This window comes from Buceros rhinoceros, unplaced genomic scaffold (genome assembly GCF_000710305.1).
Source record: "Buceros rhinoceros silvestris isolate BGI_N320 unplaced genomic scaffold, ASM71030v1 scaffold18271, whole genome shotgun sequence".
Lineage (NCBI taxonomy): Eukaryota > Metazoa > Chordata > Aves > Bucerotiformes > Bucerotidae > Buceros > Buceros rhinoceros.
The window spans coordinates 41,635-65,827 of NW_010392716.1; the positions used below are offsets into that span (position 1 = coordinate 41,635).

At 42.5% G+C, this 24,193-nt stretch overlaps 1 protein-coding gene across 1 annotated transcript in view; it reads left to right on the top strand.

Moving 5' to 3' along the window:
• Positions 1-24,193, top strand: part of LOC104500877 (protein disulfide-isomerase-like protein of the testis) — a 25,177-nt gene extending 984 nt beyond the window's left edge. Inside the window, exons 3-12 of the mRNA XM_010144600.1 lie at positions 7,059-7,265; positions 10,167-10,300; positions 12,390-12,527; positions 13,262-13,372; positions 14,305-14,430; positions 15,385-15,582; positions 16,862-16,982; positions 18,336-18,517; positions 22,412-22,501; positions 24,122-24,193. Coding sequence (XP_010142902.1) covers positions 7,059-7,265; positions 10,167-10,300; positions 12,390-12,527; positions 13,262-13,372; positions 14,305-14,430; positions 15,385-15,582; positions 16,862-16,982; positions 18,336-18,517; positions 22,412-22,501; positions 24,122-24,193 — 1,379 coding nt within the window. The remainder of the gene's footprint in view (positions 1-7,058; positions 7,266-10,166; positions 10,301-12,389; positions 12,528-13,261; positions 13,373-14,304; positions 14,431-15,384; positions 15,583-16,861; positions 16,983-18,335; positions 18,518-22,411; positions 22,502-24,121) is intronic.

A 24,193-nucleotide genomic window follows, 5' to 3' on the forward strand; every position in this document is an offset into this window, starting at 1 on the left:
TCCCTGAAATTAGCATTGATGAGATGGAAGCCAGTTTGTAGTTTTTTTATTAGGTTTATGTTCATTCCTCATGGGGAAGAAATTAGAGGGGGCTTTTGAGTAACTAACTTTGTAGGAAGATCTGGCCATCTGAGCCTTACAGAAAGTAAATCACAAAAGTGAAAGCCAAAAAGTATATTCTTGTGATGTTACCCATCTGAAAGCTCAGACACTGCATCATTTCACACTCCACAAACGTGGAGCTCTATCTCCAGCAGCTTGCTGGTAGTAGAAGCTCTTCAACCTGAGCAAAACAGCAAAAGCTTTGTCTCTGTTGCTCGGGCTTGACCTTGCTTCACTGTGCCATACTCACTGCACTCAGTGCACACGTACACTTAGCCTTAAATTACACAAGCACCTTGCAAACTAGCACTCCTTCCTGCAGAGGCACAAGCTGATAACCCCCATCTATTCCATATTCGGAAGGGGTATTTGAAATTGAGGCAATACCCTGACTTCCCAGAAGTGCAAGTAATTTGTTCTTTTGCCTCACTACCAATCCTGCATGATGATGATGATAATAATAAGTAGTAGTGTAGGCCAATCTAAAATGAAAACATTTGCATTTTTCCAACAACAAAACTTAAAATACTCTAATGAATTAACGAAACTAAAAATGTTTGGATCATACCAAACATTTCCATTAATCCTGAAACAATGTTATGAAATGTTAAATTCTTTAAAAGCTTTCAGAACAATCACATTAGAAATTTCTTTAAAACTTGATGTCAAGGACTTTAAAAGACTTTTGAAAGTGTTGAAATTAAGCAAGATTTTATTTTTTAATTGAGGAGGGTCTAAAGCTGTTTGCCAAAATCAGACTGCAGTTGTGAACTGTTTTAGTCCCTCTGAAGGTACATTACTTCGGTGAAGAAATAATTTACCAGAAGAATCTCAGTCAAGCTCTATTCTCAGCTTTGCAAGAGCTCAGAACCTTAATGTCCAGGTCAGAGAAGCGTTTGCAGCCAAACCTTCCTAGTTCTGGCAGAGCTGATCAACAATGAGATACTGCAACACACTTCTGGATTTCAACCTAACCCCAAACGGAAAGAAGACACGTGAAAAGTTTCATACCGAGCCAAGAGATGATGAAAGAATTGTTCAGAATACAGCAGCCCAGGGACGTGGCACTCAAAGGATGTGGGAGATCTAAACCAGGATTTCTTCCCCCTACTTCAGAGCAGCGTCTCGGACCTCTCTCTCTTCATTCATTCATGATATGCCCTATTCATTCTCTATTCATATTCAAAAATATTGTCTCCATTCAATATATATATATTCATATAATGAATATCCCACCACCTTCACCTGGCTTTCTTTAGAAGGGAAGGACAAAGACACTCTTCTATTCCATGCTGCATCTTCCAAAGAGATGAAACCCCAACGACACCTTGCTCCAGTGATCCTCACTGCCTTCCGCTTTGGATTCAAGGTCTCCATGTCCATCTGAAGGGCTTACTGAAAACTCATGGTTTGTCTTCCCCCACAAACCATAAAGAGAAATATGAAATCATTCACGAGAGCAAGGAGCTCCACAGCCCAGATACATTCTCTAGAAATTACTGGCCTCAATCTCCCTTTGGAGATGTGCCACTAAACAGCCTCTGGGGCACTGAAAAACTGTCCCACAGCAGGACACCACTCCAGGATGAGGGAAACTGGAGTCCACAGTGTGAACCAGCTGCTTCATTCTCTGGAGTCATTTGCATTGGCACAGCACGAAGAAGCTAAAGATGGGACATGTGGATACACTGGTGCAGAGAAGCCATAAAGCCCTAATATTTTATGTCCTACTCCTTACAACAGGCTATCTAAATAAACAACCTAAGCGAACATGAAACTGTTAAGGGAACTTAGATGAGAGACAAAGCAATATTCCCCAGATCCCACAGGAAATCTGTGGGGTTGCCAGGAGTTAGCTCCAGAAACGCAGAGCGAACGCAAGACCTGAGACCTTCCTCTTCTTGACCCATTCTCAATCACAGAGACACGGCCAGAGAACAGGAGGGAATCCCACGCTTCCCAGGAAGCGATATTTGTTCTGGTGCTGTAGCAGATGGGCCTGTTACGAGAAAATCCCCACGCTTGCCTTGTTGCACGCCACAATCTACTCACCAGTCCCACAGTATTTATCAGGGGAGGGCTGCTTTGATGTCCTCTGCCCAGCAGCTCCTGAGTCCTCCGAATGCCCTTCAGTTCCACCCTCACGGTGTCCCGGGTCTGCCTTCTTCCAGGCGAGGTTTTCTGTTACAGCGTGCGCTGACTTTCTGCCAAGCAGCACCGGGCTGCCCTCAGGAGCTGAGCAAAGTGCACAGGGCAAGGACCCAACACAGGAACAAAGCAGCGACCCGCGAACCTGGCACTCTTCTGCCCTCCCCCAGCTGCGCTGTGCAACAAGGCGGCAGCGAAGGGGCAGCACAAAGAGGGTGAGCGAGGAAGGACACAGGAACAGAAGTTCCACCTTCTCTGTGGGAAGGCGCAGAGAACAGTGTCTGAAAACAACGCAGGCAGTCCACAGCGCCGTGCTGACCCTCTCGTGGGTGCAAGCTCTGTGGCCCGCCCAGCTGCGTTACGTGCCCTTCATGTGCTAGGAGCACCTCAGCTCACTCAGTTTAAAGTGTTCTGCTGCAGACTGTGACATCTCCCTGTCCATGTTAGACTGATCTAAACACCACACAAATGCCTGTTAGCACAGGGAACAGAGAGCTCTGGACACCAGCAGAAGGTAGCTCTTGCCTCAGTGTTATCTGCGTGGGAGAGTTTCACTGTTTACACTATACGTTGCCTAAATATAAGTCCCTGTGTTGATTTTTGTTGCAGAACATTGTTGCTTTTTTAAAAAAACCAAACCAGTTCCAAGCACTAACAAATATCCTCATCACAGGGAGAAGCAGCATCGTACAGCTATGAGCACAAGCAGTCCAAGCTCTGCTGCACACCACTGCAGGCTGTAACCAGCTGAAGCCATGTATTCCCTTACTCTAGTTTTCCCAGGGACAGCAACTGTCTGAACACAGTAAAGCACATTCGTTTCATTTCTCTTCAAAAGCCTTTCAGAAACCTTCCCAATTTTCTGTTGTCAGATTGGTTTTCACAAGACTTTGCAACTGTCCTGTATTTCTCCATGCAAGAATAGTCCTCAGATCCCCCCCCACAGTACAGTGAACACCATCCACGTTTATCCCTGCCTATGGTGTCTGCTGTGTTTAAACCCTTTACATTGCCAGTGAAAATGAGGAACAGTTTAATATCCACTTCTTTGCAGAAACGGTGTATTTGGGAACATTTAACACGTCTTGTCTCAGCCACAGTATGGCCAGCTGCCGATGTGGAGTGATGCACCATATTTTACCCCTGGGCTGGAGTGTATTGTGGGCTAATTTTGCCTCTCTGGCCTGGGAAAGACTGCTCCTGTCCTTTCCAGTGAGAAGTTTTCAGCCCTAGATAAACACGGGGATAACAAGCACACAAGTGGTGCTGACCTTGCTGCTGCTTTGTGTACTAAGTGCACTCTCATTTATGAAAAAAATAATGTTTACCTTTTCCAGCAGAACATTTGTACATCCAGTGAGGTGCCAGGTAAGCCGTAGAATTCCTGCAGCCTGTGACTGACAATCTACGCTGAGATAATGGCATTTAGCAGGCAAGAGGAGTGTTACTCTTAGAGACAAACATCTCCTTTTCAAGGCACAAAAGCCAAAGATAATGTTATTGAAAAAAAAAAACCCCAAGAAATTGCTGCCTATATGTATATATAATTCATAAACAGGAGGATTTTGAGAAAGCAGGGGCAAGCATGACTGATCTTAAATCAATTACATAGATCAGATGGTCAGCTCACTTGTAAAGCCAATATCCAAAGGTATTCACTCCTGAGGTAAGAACTAATTTCAGCATACAGCAGTCTCCTCAGCACAGGAGGTGAATGCAAACAGTTCAAACTCACCCAGAATTGGTATTTCTTTCACGTAAGCTTCCTTCAGGAACGTGGTGAGGTGCGAAAGACAGTGGAACACGATTCCCTCATTTGTGTAGGCTTCCTCAGAAATGTTTCAGTCTTTTAGGAGTAAATGTTCTGAAAAGTCACTTAAATTGTTTGCAAACTCTACGTATAAAAATGACGAGGACAATGGAAACACATGTCTGGAGAAGTACAAGAGTCACTAGATGACGTCTCAGTTGGCTGCTGCACAGACTTACTGAATAGCATAGGTCCCTTATGTAGGTATCTCTTACACCTGCTTCTTTTATTGAATGCTTGAATAAGGATCCAAACTTTAAAATAATCCTCAAGAATCCAAACTGTAGATGTTTGCATATCGGAAGATCTCAAGTGAACTGCAAACACCAGTTTAAAAGTACAGACGTCGGCACATGAGATAATGGGCTATATCTCACTGTAGAAGATGATGGGAGAATTTAAGGCCACACAAGAAAGTTTGCAACTGCAGCAAGATTAACATCCGACCACTCTGATAGTTAACATGAATCCGTCCTTCATCACAAGAGTCTTCTACAGAGAAAATTATATATCTGCGGTCAAACTGCAAAAGCAGCCTTTGAAAAGCAGGACTGCTAAAATGACTTTCTGACCATGCCAGAAGCTAAAGGGAGAGGAAATTGGTATTTAGCATGACAACAGGCACATTCACAATGACTGCAGCAACCACTAGACCATCAATAGAGACCGCAGAATGAAATTGGAGTCTACCAGCAATTAGCTAAAGAAGGAGGAACATCATGCTTTCATGTATACTCACTTCAAGAATGCTTAAGGGACATTAAACACATTTGTGCATCAGCAAAAATATTCTCTGTCCATGTTTTAATATATTTTAGTTCAGTAAGCCGCACTACGAAAAAGTAGCAGCAGCTTACTCTGGTTATTGCTGTGCTCAAGAGAAAGCGTCTCTCAAAGCACAAGACTTTTGGTTTTCATCCCACTTCTGCCATGTCTGTTTGGTGTGGCTTCAAGTGACATTTACTCTGAGACAGATGATGACACCTAATGACACCCACCTTGTTCTCGATCCTTATGCAGCCATGCTGTAAATTCTTCAGAGACGTAGGAGCCGTTTCTCACAAAATGTTTTACGTTTCCTGAAACAAGACTGCTTAGCAGCTTGAGCTGTAAAAGCCAGCATTTTTGACGGTCTGATTTAAAATCTGCGTTCCATTGCAGATTGTCAGGCTTTGTTTTCAATGTATATGTGATTTCACATTAACCTAGTTCACTGGTTGTTCAGGGAAAACACAACAATCAAAATTTGACATGAGACAGGTAAAATCTAAAACTACATTTAAATCCTCAGATACACAGAATTTATTATAGCTCATGAAATGGAAAATGTGGCAATCCTCCCATATCCAACTCCCTCCCTTCGGAGAATGAGCGTCTAAGATCTGCTCTATGCCACCTTTAGAGGGAGGCATTCTTAGAGCAGTTCCTAAGACAAGGGAAACCTTAGCTGCCACGGGCGGTGCTGAAAAATGCAGCGTTGTTCTTCAGCATGGGCCTCCTCCTCACAAAGACAATGTGCCAATACCGTCTGAGCAAAGTGGTTGCAGAAACCATGCTACGTTCTTCCCCTTGAAAGAGACTTTTAAAGGCAACAGGCTGCAGCTCGATTGTGATCAAAAAGGAAAAAAAAAAAGGTAAAAATTCAAGAGGACACTGCACAGGTGCTTTTAACTCTCTTCATTCTGTGGCCCTTTTTAAATCTTCCAGCATTTGAGCCAAAGAGCTTGAGTTGTTCTCAGACGCTGGATAATTTGTTTTCAGGATCTTCTGTACCCATGAGCAAATGGTAAGATGCTCCTTTGAAGGTTCACATCTGTTTTGGAAAGGACCTTTCACAAAAGAACAATGATACAGGGCAGGAGGGAATTCAGAGATCCAAAAGACAGGTCAAAAACAATTTCTAGGAAAAAAATTAAAAATCTCAACAAACCCATAAATTATACTTCTTTTTATTTACAACACAACTAAATCTACTCACAACTACGACATTCTCCCAGTGTTAATACAATGCTGTTCCTGAGCTGTCAGCCTTTGAAGCGCCTCTTGCTTCTGGCAGCTGTGGCACAGCTCTCTGCTTTACGCCGGCATCCCACGACCCACACACATCTTCCCTGGTGACGCTGCCACCAACTCGGACACCTCTCATCTGTGTCTGCCCTGGTACTCTGCTGGTCCTCAAGGCTGGAGCCTGTGATGCTGTGTCAGCCTCAGTAGCCTCTTCCTCACCCCAATGCCTGAAGTGATCAGTGTCAATAAAACTCTAAACCAGAGGAAGCTAAACAAAACTCAAGAAAAGGCTCCAGTTAAAAAGAGCGATGATTTCCTGCAACACACAAGTGACTTGAAAAATATATATATATATAGCACCTGGGAGGCAAAGGGAGAATGAGAGGAATGAGAAGGAATTGCTGGAAAGCTGAAGAGGAGTCTAATCACTCAGGAAAGCAGGAAAGGTGTGTGGTGACGGTTCCACATGCCTTCTGGGTAGTCAGGGAAATGTTTTTTATCTGTCTGGTGGAGAAGGCGGCTCACTCACTGAACTCTGGTCTCGCAGTTATCAGGTTCAGTGGTACTAGGATTTCTCCTGGTCTCTGAGTGGAGCCTTTACTTTTTACAGGATGGAGTCATGTACTTCTCCCAGCTCCAGCCAGGAGCTACCTCTAACAACTCTCATTACCTAAGCCTGCTGGTTACATTACTAGTAGCCGTGACTCCACTATTTGGGTCATTGAGTGACAAGAAGTGAAACTTTTCAGAGAAAAATGGATCCTAAAAACCCCCAGACAATCTACATACACGTCTAATGCCCATAAAGCTTATTATTCCAAGGTGAACAATCAGCATCCATACAAAGAAGTAAAGAAAATTTCTCATTTATTTCTGAGTCACAAAAGACCTTATTCAACCTGTCCACCTACTACTTGACATAACAACCTCCACTAGGAAGCTTCATCCTGCGGACTGTGTAACCCGTTTGTTTCTGGTTGACCTTTTCCAGATGTTTCTTCATCTCAATCATCTCAGAATTTGTCTGAAGAATTTGCTGAGGCTGCACGACAACTTAAAAAAGAAGCTCCAAGAATCCAGTTTGGCAAAATTGATGTCACGCATCAGCATGATTTGAGAAAAGAATTTAATATTCGAGAGTTTCCTACTGTGAAATTTTTTGTGGATGGCAGCAGGGAAGATCCCACAGACTGCAAAGGTAAAGTGTCTTGAGCATCGGTAAGGTAATGGTAAGTAATGACAGGCCCTATCTATCTCCTGTGCCACTGAGCAGGAAAATACAGATCTTAGACAAATAATATGCAACGTAGCAAACTGGTTTTGCCCATGGTTTTAAATATACAATTACCTCTGTATCAACACAAGAACTTGGATTTATATTAATCTTCCACATGTATATGTGCTTCTCTGTTTAGTTCACAGAGCCAAATTAACTACTGGTGTAATTCAACTGAGTACAGAGGATCAACTCAACAAGATGACTTAAAATAAACATAAATAAATGAGTTACTCCAGACAAGACCTTGGGTCCCAAACCTGCTCCATTTTCACTTCCAGTTCAATTCCCACAGGCAGCACACCTGCAGAAGCAGGCTGGAGAATGCCCTGGGCGTGTAACAACGAATCGTGAGTTCACTAGGTACCTTAATATACAGGTATACTTCCTGAACCAAAGAAAAGATTTTTGCAATTTAGCCATCAGAGGGAGCTCATATGTAGCTCAGAAAAAACATGGAATAATTTGAAATCTTTTGTAGAAAGTTTTAAAGCAAAGATAAAGATAATATCGGAATAGGACTGAATGAGCAATTCTGGGAAATGCAGCCCTTAGTAGAGTCCTTTTTTCACTGAAAATATATACAAGAAAGATATTTAATTTTCTTTATCCCTAGAATTACAGACTTTTACAGAGCTGACAAAATTTGCATTTGTTACTGTACTCTGAGCAGACACAGTATTGTCACAAGTTTAATACAACCAACAAAGAAAGGAACCTAAAGTTTGCCTCCTGAGCCTGTACACAACCCAGTGCTGTGATTTTCCGAGTTCTTTCAATGCGGAGCCCCCTGTGGCTGCTGCTGAAAGCTGATCTTCTGTATTTTTAGTAACTTGCTCCTCCTTGCTATCGAATTTCTTACCAAGTCCCATCACCTAGAGTTGTGCAAACAGCAGCTTCTGCACAAATACCACTGAAAGCGTGATTTGCCACACTGAAGTTTTATTAAATGATAAATGACAGTGAAAGCACCTACCTTCAGTCTCTGATTAAATCTATAGCATTGACAAGAAAACCTCTTTTAACCAGGTAAACCTATTTGACAGGTATCCTTGTGAGAACCAGTGAATACAGAATACTGTAACACAACACGCACACAGTCCCCTTCAGCAGAGAGCTGCTGTTAAAGACACGCTTACGAGCAAGGAGCAGAGAGTTAGGAAACTGGCTCCTGCTCTGCAATTTGTATGAGACAGCACCATCTGCTCAGAGCACATGTACCACCAGTAATTACTTAAATCACATTTTGCGGACTGGTAAATGCTTACGTACAACTACTAGTCGTATTGCATAGGACTTTGAAACAACTGAGAGATGGCAACTGCAAATGTGCAGTGACTACTCAGTGACTTCTCATCCAGAACTTGGCATATGCTTCATACCACAAAAGAAACTACAGACCTCGCCTGACTAAAAAAATTAACTCAGATAGAATTTAAGCTGTAATGTAAGCGGGAATTTTTGAATGGTTGTCGTGGCAACAGTCAAAGCATGAAAGCCAAATCCTAGGCTTTGTAAAATCATCATTTACAGCTCCAAGACCAGGACTTGGCCACTAGAAACAAGCTACACAGGCTGTTTAAAGCAATCCCACAGAAGAATAAACCACATGAGAAACCTGCTGAAGGGTTGTATTGCTGATATGAACTGCCAGACCTCAATTCTGCACTTAGACAGCAGAAGTCAAGCACTATGTGGCCACTAGATACTGCTCTGTGCTTTGCTCTGCAGCCTACACCCTCCAGAGCAGATGTCTGCCTGTTTCACCTTAAAAACCAGCATTTTAAACTAGTTGCAGTGCAGCCTGCTGCAAAATGACTTGATAGCAGTAAAATGGTCTGACTCAATTTTGATCTTGTCCTGTTGCTAAAATGCACAGTACCAGGACTTGCATCTTTGATAATCCACTTGTATGGTACATCTTGACTCTAGCATTTCATGGCATTCAGACTTTTTCATATATAATTTTCATTAACCCTTTGCTGACTCTTGCTCTTGTCCAACAAGGATGTCATATTTGGAGATTAAAGGGTGCTTTAGAGCTGAGATTTTCTTCTGAGACTCAATTTGTGGCTCCAACTCCTCTGAAAACACGATAGCTAGAAAATAAATTTTTTAAAGACACTGAAGATTCCAAAAATTCCTGAAAGCTTGAAGAGAATTTACCAAATAAACAGACTGACTGTAATCTCAGTAAAACAGGTAGCAGTAATTTGGAACCCAATAGATGGAACAATCCAGAATTAAAGGACAACTTCGACATTTCAGCTTTGTTTCTTATGTCTACACTGAACAGCAAAGCTGCAGCACCGCAGAGGAATTTTAACATTGTGCCTATCAGATCCCTTCTGCAGCACCAAAGGAACAATTTTGACACCTAATTTAATAGAACCGACAGTTCAATAAAATCTGCAATTGGTTTGAAGCCATTTTGGATTAAACCTCAGGTCAATAGCTCTTTATAGCTTACACATGAAGTCTTGCAGAACTGGTTTTCTTCTTGTCTGAATTTCCTTATCTCTATTTTTCGTATGTGATTAAGCAGTTAATCATGGACGTACAGCCATTTGCAGTGGTCCCAGAAAACACAGTACTGATCCACTGTCGATCTTCCAGAATCAGTGATACTTCAATAGTGACTAACACCTGAGGCTGCATGTGGATGCCCCAAGCCCACTTTCAATCAGCTTTGACCTCAGTCCTAGGGAGCCCACATCTACTTGTATTCAGCATCCTTCTGCATGTCCACTGCCTCTACCAGGATTGCAGAGGAACTTCTGACATTCATTTGATGGACATTTTAACTCTCTGTTCCTTCCACAGGAGTCAGACAAGCCTCAACCTTTATTACATGGGTGAAAAGAAGAACAGGACCTAGCACTGTTCTAATCAACTCGACTGATCAGGCTGAAGCCATCGTAAATGCTGATGATTTGGCAGTGATTGGCTTTTTTAAGGTAATTCACCGAAAAACACAAAAGGCTGGTTTCTGTCCCTACTTTGGCATACGCTGCTTGCTATCGCCACCAAATCCCACAGATCCAAAAGACTTAGAACTCACCTGAAAAACTCAGGTCCTCATTTTTCTCTGCATTTTTAAAAATGTCATTGTTTCTACCTACTTTTTCACACTTCTAGATAAGCAGCCCAGGCAGGGAGAACACCACCTCACATCACAGTACTCTTCCTGAGCAGGTACCCAGGCACAGAGACCTGCCCCTCTGAGGGCAGCTTCTGAGTGCAAGATGCTACTGGAGTTTCCTATGCAGAAAGTTGTAATCTCTGCCCAGAATTGTAGCCAGTCTAAAAATCTATGGTTACCTGACCACTGCACTTCTGTTCAAACATGGTGTAAAATCAGACATGGATAGTTGAAGGCTGTTCTGGTGAAGGAAGGTTCCCTTCCTGCTTTAGGGCATAAAATCCAGTAAATATTGTCTAATACACTGGAGTGCCTTTTCTTCACCTTTCCAACTGATGATGTAAACAAGTTCTGTGAAACTCAGGGGGGCAGACCACAGCCCCAGGAATACCACACCAACTGTGGTTGGCTCCTGCCAACTAAGAAATCTGCACGGAAAGGAAGTCGTAAAATATTACACTGCTTATGATCCAACTCATGTAGTCTTTTCTCAAGCAAATTCCTACTAGTTTCCAGAGCAGAATAATGTTCTTAGGATTTGAGGCTGAATGATACAGAACAACAGTCAAAGCGTGCAAAATAAATTTTAGCTGTCAAGGCATGCAGTCAGAAGACAGTAAAATAGGAATAGTTTTTTCCTGCTTTTTCAGTGTGCCCTTGAAATCTTTAATATCTGAAATACCTTTAAAATCTGAAGCATTTGTCAAGGATTTTCTCTTACTAAACAGACTTTTATTCTGGTATCTCTCTGCCCAGTTAAAGGCACCATGTCACTGGCACTCATCCCTGAACTGATAAGGTCCCAAGTGCGCTGGCTGCAGTGGATAGCCCAAGTTTTATGGATGTGGAAAATAGGATTTATTAACAAAATGCTCCATAGTAACAGAGCTGCTGAACACATACAGCATAACAGGACGCACTATGAAAATGCTCAGAGTGCCCAGAAGTTTACTTTGCAGCAATCTACTTGCAGCCATTTATGAAGAAAGGCAGTTTTCCAGCAATGGGCCAGATTGAGAAGCCCTTGCTATCACCACGGTGCTGGAGAGTTCCCTGAAACACACTGACAGCAGATGTTGCCCGCAGATGTGTTTGACTAGACTCTGTGATTTCACCCGAGGGCTGAAATGACAATAGATGTGAATAAGCTACAGCATGTCAGCTATTTAATGGGTGGAAGCCAACAAAACAGTGTCCAAGTAAATGAAGACCTGTATTTGGCCTTCTATTAGTCACAGATTGCTCACAAATGTGAGTGCCAGGATGTGTTGGGAGGTCTCAGCATTAAATTACTGTTCATCTAGCATGAAATAATTGTCTGATTAAATCAAATCCGGAAACAGTGTTGCCTTTCATCATGCTTATTCACTGTTGGTTTGAGGGTGGACAGCACAGTGACTATTTGACAGCCATGGGAGTCAAGGTCCCTGCTTTGAAGAGCACTCAGTCAAAGCACCAAACACATCAGCCGGGTCCTCTTGCAAGCAGAGACCCTCCTCTCTAATCCATCACATGCTGCTGGCTGTGCGCGAGCCATGGCAGGGGAGCAGCAGTTGGCAAGATCCTTCCCCACCTGGACAAGAGTGTGGAAACGCCAGGGGAGTGCAGGGCAGATGAGATTAGTGGAGGAAGGACACTGGGGACCACACACCATCCATACTGACCCAGACCAGCTGACTCTAGCTGGAAAGGTGAATGGACTAGCAGTGTCACAGCACTCCTCAGATCTCCCCTGTTGTGAAGATCTCTTGGAGGTAATCATGGCAAATTACACCTATTTTACAATTACACTCTCCTCTCTACCTCACAAGCCTTTAGGGGCCTGCCTCACCTGTAGCTCTCACTCCTACCTGTCCTAGCAGGATGCAGGACAGCGTCTTAATAAATACTCTTTCTGGACCTAGGAACTTGACGATGACGATGTGGAAGTCTTCTGTGAGACAGCAAGAGATGTGCCAGAGATGCCTTTTGGAATGACAGCCAGCAAGGACGTTCACGCTAACTACGGCATCCAAAAGAACACTCTTGTGGTGTTTAAGCAGGTAGGAGTGCAGAAGCCTTGCAGTCAAGGTGCGGTGAGCTGCCGTGGCACCTTTGGGCTATGGAAAGGCAATCTGGGAATTTTTCAGGTTAATTAGTTGAAATTCAAACAGCTTAACACAAAAAAATATTGCATTTACAGACAAGAGAGACAAGTAGGAGGCAAACAGCAACCTTTGGACAACTCATATTTTCAATCTGGCTGCCTAAATTCAGGCTTCTAATTTATACTTAAGGATCTGGATGAAACAGCTTTATTGTCCAATCCACATACTAATTAACATGTGCTGCCAGGTTCAGTGAGTTTCACAGACATTCACCTTGTTTCCTTTGTGTTGCTTTTGGACAGGAATCTTCTTTTCTTCCAATCCACAAGAGAAGTGGCCAACAATAAGAACAAAACTACACAGAAGTAGCAGCAACATTTAGGTTATGAAGTGTCAGACCAAGGACACTCTGAGTGTGTGTATGTCATGAATAGTGTATATGTATATAGGAAAGATCTTTCTGTATGTTAAGATTACTGAGAAAATTAAAACCGTCAGCTGTACCTTGAATTTCAGTTATGATCTTACTCTGTAACCTAGCAGTGACATTTATTTTACAAGTTATGGAATTTCTGTTACTGAGGATCATAAAACAGCAAAGCTAAGAACAACATTTTAGAGTAAAGACAGTCTTTTTGCTCCTATAGTTGGTAAGGCAACAACCTCACAAACTTCACTATTTGTCTAAGGGAAAACCTGTGCATAATGAAGTGCTTGAAGATGGCAGAAAGAACAAACTGGATCTAACAAGGCTAATCAAAACCTTTACCTTGGATTTGGTCACTGAATATAACCTTGAGGTATGTGGTATGATCTTGAGGTATTTCACTGCATTAACAAGAGCCACAGGACAAAGACAGGAACTCATGCAGAAAGAGACCTTAGTGTTTGCTTGTTTGACTAGGCCAGTGCTAAACACATCTAGAAACACCAGCAAAACCCAACAGGCAGCTTTCGGTCTAATCCAGGCCAAAGGGTGCATGGCTGGCCCAAGGGTGAACTTGCCTGAACATGCAAACACCTCCCTCCTGTGGAGCCAATGCAAAGGTTTGGGCAGCTTCTGCAACGTCTAGATGGAGTGGGAGGATGGAAGGTCAGACCCTGATCCAGGGTCCAGCCCGTGCACTCCCATGCAGCAACCAGGTCCTCTGGGCCAAGACGAAGCAGAAAGAAACCAGCAGTAACTGTTGCTAGTGCAGGTAGGAAAGGAAGGATATGGAAATCCTTGTTTGCCTAGGGAATACCCTGCTGCTTCTGACCGTGGGGCAGCATGGGAAAAAGGGCAGCTCTGTGGAGGGAAGGAGATGTAACCTGCTGATGCCACCCAGCAGCGAAGGAAGTACGTCATCTAGGTCTAGCTCCTGCACCTGCTGCAGTTTGGCCTCCCTAGGTAACACCACCTTTTGCTTTCAGCACATCTTTAGCATTAATTCTTCAGCGTGTGTTATACAGGAGGTCAGACTGGAAGATCACAACAGTCCCTTCTGACTGTAAAAATCTATGAATAACAACGAGATTTTTGCTCAAACAGAGAACCCTCAGCACCTGCCACTTCTCACTTTATCTTCTTTAAAACAATGGGGAAAATGCAATGATTATGGAAATGATTTGGAACCAAGTCTTAAAAAGGACAAATTGCAATGGCAGAACTGAATGATACTGATACACTGAGCCTCTGATTCGTGTTTAACTTACAAAGACTGGAACAGATGTTGAGTCTTTTGTTTCCCAGACATCTGTGAAGATTTTTGATGTCCCTGTTGAAAATCACATCCTGCTGTTCACCCCAACGAAGTCGGAGACATTCAATGAGATTTATGAAAACTACAAGTCTGCTGCTGCGGAATTTAGAGGAAAGGTTTGTAATGCTGAGTCCTGCTTTGCAACTATGAATGTCCAAAGATCAATGGAAAAAACCCCCACATAGCAACATGACTGGTAAAAGTCCACCTTTCAATTTTACCAAACCATTTAAAAACACTTTCAGTAACTATTCCTTGAATTTGTTGCAGACACAAGCTGAAAATAAACTTCCTTTGAAAATGATTCTTTAAAACACAAAGATCACACAAGATTCCAGCTGCTCCCAGTAAACCCGTTTCTGATTTTACAAATATGATGTTCTAGGAGCAATGCCCAACCAAGGACAGTTTTAGCGAGGTTCTGGCAATTTCTGCCACCACCAGGAAATGCCGTGAGGGTTTCAGAGTATTGCCTGAAACAAGGGCTGGAACCAGCTACAAAACACAAAAAACATTGCAAGGCATTGCATAGCCTTGCTTGCAGCACGTATGTTCGCATATACAAAAGCATACATAGGCAGGCATACATGGAATGATTTCAGTTTCCCGTTGTCAATCACTGCGGTGCTACTCCTGCTCCAAGTACTTAAGACCTACTAAACAATGGCAAATAATTTTGGAATAGAGTATAACACATTAGCATTTGTACAGACATACAGATCATGGGTGTTTCAGCTCTTTTGTCCTGTTCAGGTTTATCAGGAAGAGCAATAAGAGCTTTGAGGGGTAATTTAGAAGTGTTATTGAAATAGGTGATGGCAAACCACTGTGAAAGGACAGAGGGAAAAGCTTCATTCCTTTTGACTGCTTTAGCATTTGTTATTATCTAGGACCAAGGTAAGATGAAGTCCACAGAGCTGCTGGTTGTTGGACTGAGATTAAAAAATGGTTCTACACTATTCCTTGCATTTAAGGTTAAGTCCTAACCCCCTGCCAAGTTCCACGTCTCTAAAATGGCTAAATCAGGCTGGAAGACTCAACCAGGTGCATGACTCTCTCTTCATTATCAGATAATGTTTGTCCTGGTGGATACTACGGAAACAAGGAATGGACGAATTTTTGAGTATTTTCGCATCAGGGAGGTTGACGTTCCTGCTGTGAGAATCTTAAATCTGACAAGCAATGCAAAGTATAAAATGCCTGCAGACGAGGTGACTGTGAAGAACCTAAAAGAATTTTGCCAGAGCTACCTAAATGGAAAAGCAAAGGTACGTCCGTTACTAATGAGACATCCCTCTACTGCACCAGCTAAAACATGAACTAATTTGCAAAACACCCCCTTTTAAAATCAGAACAGTGTGCTGTTCTGATCATCAGTTTATTAATTTGCTTTCGCTCTAATGCGTTCATCTACAGTTATTGACAGAGCATTCCTCTGTATTTAACAGCTGAGCTGGCCTACAAAGTTCTACAGTCCTCTATGTAAAATCTGGATAAATTATTTATCACCCAATATTTCAGTTGATTTCAGCTACTTATTCTAGTTGTTTAAAAATTCCTTAGGTCTCAGTCTTTCCAGTACTATAGTGGAGATATTTAAATTCCTTTATTTGGATAAGAAGTAAATAATGATTACAATGAATTCTGAGGTTACAGAGAAGTCCAGTAAATAGAGAACTGAGTGTTTCATTGTCGAATAAGATTTGGTATTTGTTGTAAGCGAGTTCAGCAGAACGCATTTTCACAGAGAGAAACATTCCCAACAGTATTTGTTGTCATACTGAGGCATCAACTTCCACACATGAAAATGTTTTGTTTATTCAGTGCTCCTAAGGGTGATTTTCTTTTGTTTCTATCACAAGGCGAAAAGATGAAGTAGTTAGTCTGGCAGCAGGCAGAATTTAAGCGATTCAATCAGTAAAATCCTGATTTCAATGTCGGAAGGGGGCAGAAGGACATAGAGCTAGGGATGTCACCTTTTGTCCACCGTGATCTGCTCGAGTGGCACAAGCCCACCAGGGAAGAGCTTCCATGGGGAACGTGTGCCTTTCTACTAGTGTGCTGTGGTGTGAAAGAAAATCAACGGCCAGCTAACATACCGTAAATTGCAGAGCCATGTGGGGACTGTGATGGGTGGTGAAGGCAGAGGTTTAAGGAGCAACGCACACTTTCTCGTGTGTTTTACATCACTTCTGAGAGCCCACAACAGGTAGGCTTTTCAGCAGTCTTTCTTCTGAACACTGAGCAACAGGGTGAATACAAATGTGTTCCCCAGGGTCATTTTCAGACAATCTACAGAGTCTGTGTTAAAGAGAGGGACAAGTAATTCCGACTATCGAGTACGCAGGGGTGCGCCCAGCTCCCTGCTGGAAGGGAGAGCAGGTGGCAGCACTGGGAGGCTGAGGAGGATGTAGAGAGCTCACATAACCCCCGGTAATAGGGCACATTAGGTAAAGAAATGTCCCACTGATGGCACATGACTGGAACGGGAGCACAGTTTCTCCATGCTCCCCCCACTTTCACAGCAGTGTTTCTGTTTCTGCTTAGCTACATCTCTCTAGTGAAGAAATTCCAGAGGACTGGGACAAGATGCCTGTCAAAGTGCTTGTGGGGAAGAATTTCAACAGGATCGTCTTCAATAAGACCGTGACTGTGTTTGTTATGTTCTGTAAGTGTTATTGTTGCATTCAGATTTTAAGATGTTGTAACATGATCAATCGGAAGTGAAAACCAAAAGCTCGTGTTTACATACTAATCTTTGCAATTTACAGAAGCTGAACTTAATGAATTTTTGTTGTCTGATAAAAGCATCAAAGAAAAATGTGTGTCATGTCTATGGAAACGCTGATACTTTTGCTGACCTAGGGTTGCATTGAATAACACTGAATCCCGTAAGCAAATATTTGCATCAGATCTCAGTGTCGAAAGACAAAGTGACACTAGAACTTCATGTTGTACAATGGAACATTACAGCGGGCTGTACAGCATGAGTCAGGCTGTCTTCTGGGGACAGATGGAGAGTGAAGTGAGCTTGTCTAGCTATAATGTTCTAGGATTAAATCCCAGAGAGGAGTTGTGGTTTAGCAAATCGTAACTCCTTTTTTACCTCTGTCTACAAGGGAAGTCCTTGACGCTTGCCAGCAAGACACCACTGCCCTATCCCTGTACCAACCAGCAAGGATTAGTTCGTGCCTTAGTTTCTTCAGCAGAGCAGAGCAAACATGCAGCACTAAACCAGACAACTAGCTGTACTGCCCTGAATTCCAGAAATTCTTACAGATAGCACGTTCCTGCACTCCTCCTTGTTGGCTGCAGCCATTTCACTCACACAAGTCCCACTAACATTTCAGCATCGTAAACAAACTGATCTAAGCAGGAATTGAACCAAGACCTCTTGAAATGAAAGGCTGGTAAATGGGACGTAATACAGTCAGGAAAGTACCCTAGAAATTTAAATTCCATCAAAACTGAGTATGAGCATTGCTGTCATGACCGAAGCATTGTGACCACATCGTATGCTATTTAAGGAGATACTGGTTCTCAGCGGTTTGCCTTTTTGCTAACCTCCACAAGAGCACTGCTCGGAGTCAAAACACCGCCATACCTGAACCTCCTCCTTTCAGTGTAAATAGAGCATAGTTTATGAACTCAGATGGGTTTAGCATGCAGAAAGCATTTTGTGCTCCTGGCAAGTATTTCACCGGGGGAACGATGCAAGGCTGACTTGGGTTGCATTGGTTATCTGGCACACGTCTCCAGCAAAGCCATATGACAAGTGTGTGTGTTTGCTACAGTCCTAAAAGGCTGACAGAGCTAAAGCAGCGCTGCTATCAGAAATGCACTAGTGAACAGCTAGTTATCACTACATGAAAGCTCATGAAATTCGTGAAGGGTGAATGCTTTCAAGTAGAGACTGACCACAAATGAAACCCCAAACTCTTTAAGGGCTAAACAGGTCCCAGTGATTGCATCAGCACATGATCTTCTGCATTGTATCCTACTTTTATTTTTAAATTTGCAGATGCCCCTTGGTCCTATGACTGCAGAAAACTTCTGCCAATCTGGGATAAGCTAGGAGAGCAATATGGAAGTCGCGAAGACATAATCGTTGCAAAGATAGATGTCACAGCAAATGACATCCTATCCGTTGAATTAGATCGCTACCCATTCTTCAGACTCTTTCCTGCTGGACCAGATTACCAGGTGAGAAGCTGTTGGTGAAGAATGTGGAGACACAGCTGCACACTGAGGGGGTTTATGCGTGTGTTTTTGCATGTGTGCATGGTGAGGAAGGAGTCCATTTCAGTGGTCCTTTAGTCCTTATCTACTCAACATCGGATTTATTGCTGTCAACAACCTGAATTAGAGGAGAAACACTGATGTTGTCTTGTGTGTGTCAGGCTGTGGTATGTATCATTTACTGACTGAGACCCACAAGTCATTACCACATTCTGCTGTTTAACAACCTGCAGTCTGAACGCTGGGGTCCAGCAATAGCCTCAACTCAGGTACCTCCTAATCATTGCAGTGCCTTTTTCTACTTCAAACCATGACAAGAAATTTACTGTCACAGAACTATTCTGTGCCAGTTGTCTATGGAGCAGGTATGACTCCAGCCTTCAAGACGCCAGTACTACCCATTATATCTTCTACATTTTCATAAAGCCTAAATCCCCAAATTTTCTTCTTTACACACACGCCAGTAATTTTACTTCATTCCACTATCACAGCCTCAATAGGGAATAAATACTTGTTGTCAAGACCACTGATCTGTACATGTCATCTAATGCATCAACTACGTTACAAAATAATCAGAAAATGCTGCTGAAAGGAGGCAAAGAAAGATGAAGTTACATTCCTCCATCTGTGTAGATTATCTAATTAAAAAGAAAATATCTCTAAAGCAAAAAAAAAATTAAATTCTAAGATACTGCTATAATTAAGACATTACTAATCTTTTCATTTTGCTTCTTAGACCTAAACTTAAATTAAATTTGAAGACATTTACCCATGTCCTCATTTAATCTTTGAGGGAGAGATTTTCCTCTCCAACGTGCATGTACAGCTTCTAATGAATTGAACTGCAGTCCTGCACACTCACACTGTGTTCAGTCTCTATGCAGAAAAGCAAAAACCCATTAAACACTCAAAATAGATGTGAGTTTGTCACAAAATATCAGTAACAAGTTTAGTTAACTATTAAGGGATTGTTTCATATTTACAAATACCCAGAAATTAAAGAGTTTTTGAAATTTCAGGTTCTTTCTTGTGCACCATGTTTTTATACTGGTTCCCTTGTACGTGTCTACCAGTGCAGGTGTTGTGTAGATGCCTGCAGTCTTGCAGACCCAAGCGATCTGGCCTTCCTTCTCACAGCTGGCCACAGACACCTCTACTTGCTACAGACAATCCTAAATCCGAGACACACTCAAGCCATTAAGAGAGTCCCTGCAATAGCTCTGTCATTTCCTACCCAGCCAGTGGCTGTATAGGGAATTCTCCCATGTACACTTGTCCTTTTCTAGAAGTTAACCAAAGTCAGAGCACAGGATATAAATGTAATACCACAACTTGCCAAGGCTCAGAGTATCCACTGCGTTCTTGGTAGTTCCGATCCGTAAGGTATTCTCTTGTAACAGAAAATGTGACAGCCTGGAAGTTACTTTTGTGTTTGCAAGCTTACGTTTCTTCAGAAAGATTATTTGATTACTCCAGAGGCAATTAATATTCTCACATGAGTCTTGATTTTTATGGACTCTGATGATGGCTAGAACAGCAATTTCTGAAGAGCCCAAAGACCTGTGAAGCCAGAGAAGCAGCTGATTTAGGCGCTGCTCCAAAATTACAATCTCTGCTCCCTTATTCTGGCCATAAGAAGAATAACAGAAGAGGCTTGGAGCCTAAGAGACACTGGTGTGTCCGGAGTGAAGAGGAACAGAAATACATACAGCCCAACCGCAACACCTGATGCAACCTTGATTTCACGTGGACGCCTTTTCTAGCCTGCAGTATTTTGCTAGTATTAGAAACACAGACACATAGGCTGTCCCACTGCCTCTACAGAGCCTTTGCATTGTTTAAGGTCTAAGGATGAACTGAACACTGGCATAGAAGCAGAATGAACTCCAGAGATGAAATAACTATCAGAAGACTCTAGAAACACATGTACAAAAACAGAACCTGCTCCTGATAAACCAAGGAAAATGTGGCTAACATAGCATGACTCAAAGCTGTTTTCTAGAACTAGGTTATGATGTTCTCTGGCCACCACAAACACCCTTACACCCCCTCAAATGCAAAGCCATGGGCACAACATGTTTCTATGCAGTCCCTTCCAAGCACTCTCACCTGATGAGATCATATTAGATGCCATCCTCCCCTGAACAGAGGTATTTGCTAGGTGTCCAGGCTATAAACTGTCTTTTCAGTCCAGAAAGAGACTATCACTCTTCAGTCTGTTTAGGAACAGGTTCAGCTTCTCCTGAGGTTAATGACAAGTCACCCTCTTACATTCAGTGGATGCAAAACTAAATGCTTGACAACATTTTAAACCAGGAGCCACTTCAGGTTAACTGGAGTTAACTGGAGTTGAAGAAGTTCAGATACCTAGATCTATAGCTGGGTGTTTAAGCATGTGCCCAGTTTTCCAAAGCACCAACTGTTTCTAAGCTGGGGAACAGTTACAGCCAGAGCTAAAGGAACAAAAGAGTAAACCTGATAAATTATGTGGAGGAGGGAGTGACCAGGCATCATCTGAGCTCCATCTGTGAAGCTCACGAACAACTCATCCACTGCATCATCCACTCCAGATTTAAGAGAAAAACATGCAGCCTTTCAGATGGATTTAAGATGATTCCATTTGTTTCTACAGATTAAATGAGGAAAAATAACATTTACACGCTCTTATGCACTGATTACTCTCATGAGAACTGTTGACACATATCCTCAATAACCACTGCAGGGAGCAGCTGCTTCTCTGGCCTCACAGGTCTTTGGGCTCTTCAGAAATTGCTGTTCCTGCCATCATCAGAGTCCATAAAAATTAAGACACATCTGAGAATATTAATTGCCTCTGGATTTCTGAAGAAACGTAAGCTTGCAAACACAAAAAAAGGTAACTTCAAGGCTGTCACATTTTCTATTACAAGAGAATACCTTACTGATCGGAACTACCAAACCTGCGTGTGCTTTCGGTGAACTCACCAGAGAACGGAGGTGTTTTGTTTACAGACCTTTGAACTCAGATCAGGCATGGGAGTCACTAGTCTAAGGAACACAGTATTATCGGTCTTGGAGGAAGTGAGCTTAACCCAGGTGAGGGTAGGTCTCTGCCTATTTATAAACATACTCAGGTAACAGCAGACCATTCCCAGTGTCACGCACATGAGCTTCTACAACTTTTTGTAAAAAAATTCATGCAAGATGCTTCTGTACTTCCTGACAGCAAAGGTATGGGGGGGGGGTGTGTGTGTGTGTGTGTGTGCAGATCTTTTAAATACAGTACAGTGCCCAAACCTACTCAGAGAATTTTGAAGTTCTAAATGGAAAATACTTTTTCCATTGAACTTTCTCAGAAGAAAATCCTCAGTAAACCCTCAGCTTAAGGTGAAGTATAAGAAAATTTACGACACTGCTCATCTTCCTCCTGTTCAAGCTGTGCAACAACTGGTACTTCCGGATTGTGTATTTCAAAACTTTTTCAGAAATCATATTTCCATCAAAATCTTCAGATAGCTTTGAATATCATGGTTGGACCCTTAAAAGAATCTGCTCTTCGTAATACCTCCCAAATGTTTCTCGTTAAACACAGAAAAGACACTGATCTCAGTAGTTAGCAGGATCCCAGACTGGTGTTAGACAGCAATGGTTACGGGTTTTATACAAACACTTCTCTTAGGGATGTACATCTGTCTCTTCTTTAGACTGAAGTTTTAGATTACACTGGAACCTGCTATGCCTCTGCTGTCTCTTTCTAAACTGAGCACAAAAGTCTCGAGTTTGGTCAGTTTAAAGAACTGAGATCCTCCAGCTGATTATGTTGTTATTTCCAGCATTTCGTGCACAGAGTGAGATACTTAACCTTAAAACTCTTTCCAGGAGGTGGCCTACGCCGGGGAGCATACCTTGGAGGCATTTTCTGAATTCTTAGAAGAACAAAGCAAGATAACAGCAGAACCAGGAGAGAAGGTAGGCATTTGATCCAGCCACTAACTGATCTGCTGCGTAATCCAAGGCACGCTCACACCTTGTGTAGGCACACCTGAGCTGCCTCCAGCACAGCCACACACACGGGCTCCCGCCACAGCTCGTTGGTAATCCTTCCCAGCTCCTAGCTGGTTTCAAGCTGACGAGCTTGCCACGACCGTGCTAGCTGCAGTCATATACCACTGTCTGTCAGGCACACACCCACTCACATCCTTGTTTGCATCACAGAAAACCCTATTCTCCCACTGCTCGTGCTATTGCTGACTACCAGAGTGTTGATGTGACCAAGTACTGCGCAGCAGAAAGGAACCTGCACCTTGACAGGTGCGAGCAAAACTTTGTCAGCATTTTAGCTGGAAAAAAACCAGCCCAGCTAAGTCTGTTTAGGCTGTAGCTGGAGTGGTTCAAATATTGCCCCCCTCATCCTGCTACATTCCGTGCAGGTTCTCTTTTTCATAAAGCAAGGGCACAACTGAGAGCAGACGTTGTCCTCTCTCTTGGTGATCTGCTTATGATAATTGTCTCATTCCTCAACTCTTTCTTCTTCACTGTAAATCAGACCAGATAAGCATTAGCTGTCGCAGATCAGCCTGTTATTCAACCCCAGATACCTCACTGCGAAAAGATACACTGTGAGTGAAAAACGTGACCAAGCTCCACACAGACAGCTCCCAGCAACAGAAAAATACCTGTTCACTCAGTGCGAGAATCATGGGCCCATCCTGCCCGGAAGTGAAGTAGATCCACAGGGTAGCAAGTTATCATTAACACTTTTTTTCAACTAGTAGGGAAACTGTTTGTGGGTGGAGAAACAGTTTTGAGCTTTCAGACTTATTTCCACAAGAGGCTTTGACTCGCTCCTGAACTCACTGCTCAAATAGGTGTTACAGTTGGAGAGGGATGACTAAACTAATCCTGGGAAACAGAGGTCTGTAATGAAGAAGTGTCTGGCTCTGTCTCATGTTCTGTAGTGATGTGTCGGAAGCAGATCTGTTAAATATTAGCTATGTATATTCTGTCATCTCTTCTTTATTAAAGAATATGTAAAGAAAGTCAGTTTAGGAAACACCATTCAAAAACATGCTCCAGGTACCAAAAGGGGTAAGTAATTGGCACTTGCTCATCTGTTCACATCCTCCGTCCTTACCTGACACCCACCAAATTTTCCTGGATCGTTTGCAGGACAGTGCTTGATGTTAAGTCCCGGTTGGATTAACTCTTAATCCTCAGCTCAGGGCATTCATACGCACACAAACAAGATAAATAAGAAGGTAGTTTCTTTTGAGCTTGCCTAGGAAAGACCGTCTTGTGCCCATCAGCTTAGCAAGCACAGTTTTTCAAGTTCTTATCAAACCTTCACACAAAGCCTCATCTAAGCTTTGCCATAAACCAGTGTAAAGGTTTAAAAACTACATACATTTTAGCAACAACTGCACTACTCCTGACCTCATTAACAAGTACTTCAAATTCCTTGGCTGAAAAGATGAAAATCTGCATTTCATATAATCTTAAATTTTTTTGAAGTAAAGAATTATTATAGCAATTCTCTTCGTGAACAGCAGTAATAAGCAGCTTTGCTCTTGCATTTTGTTTTTTTAAAAGGATCCTTCAGGAGGAATCAAAGAGGATCTCAGCCAAAAAGAGACTGAAATAACAGAGAAAGAAGAACTTTAA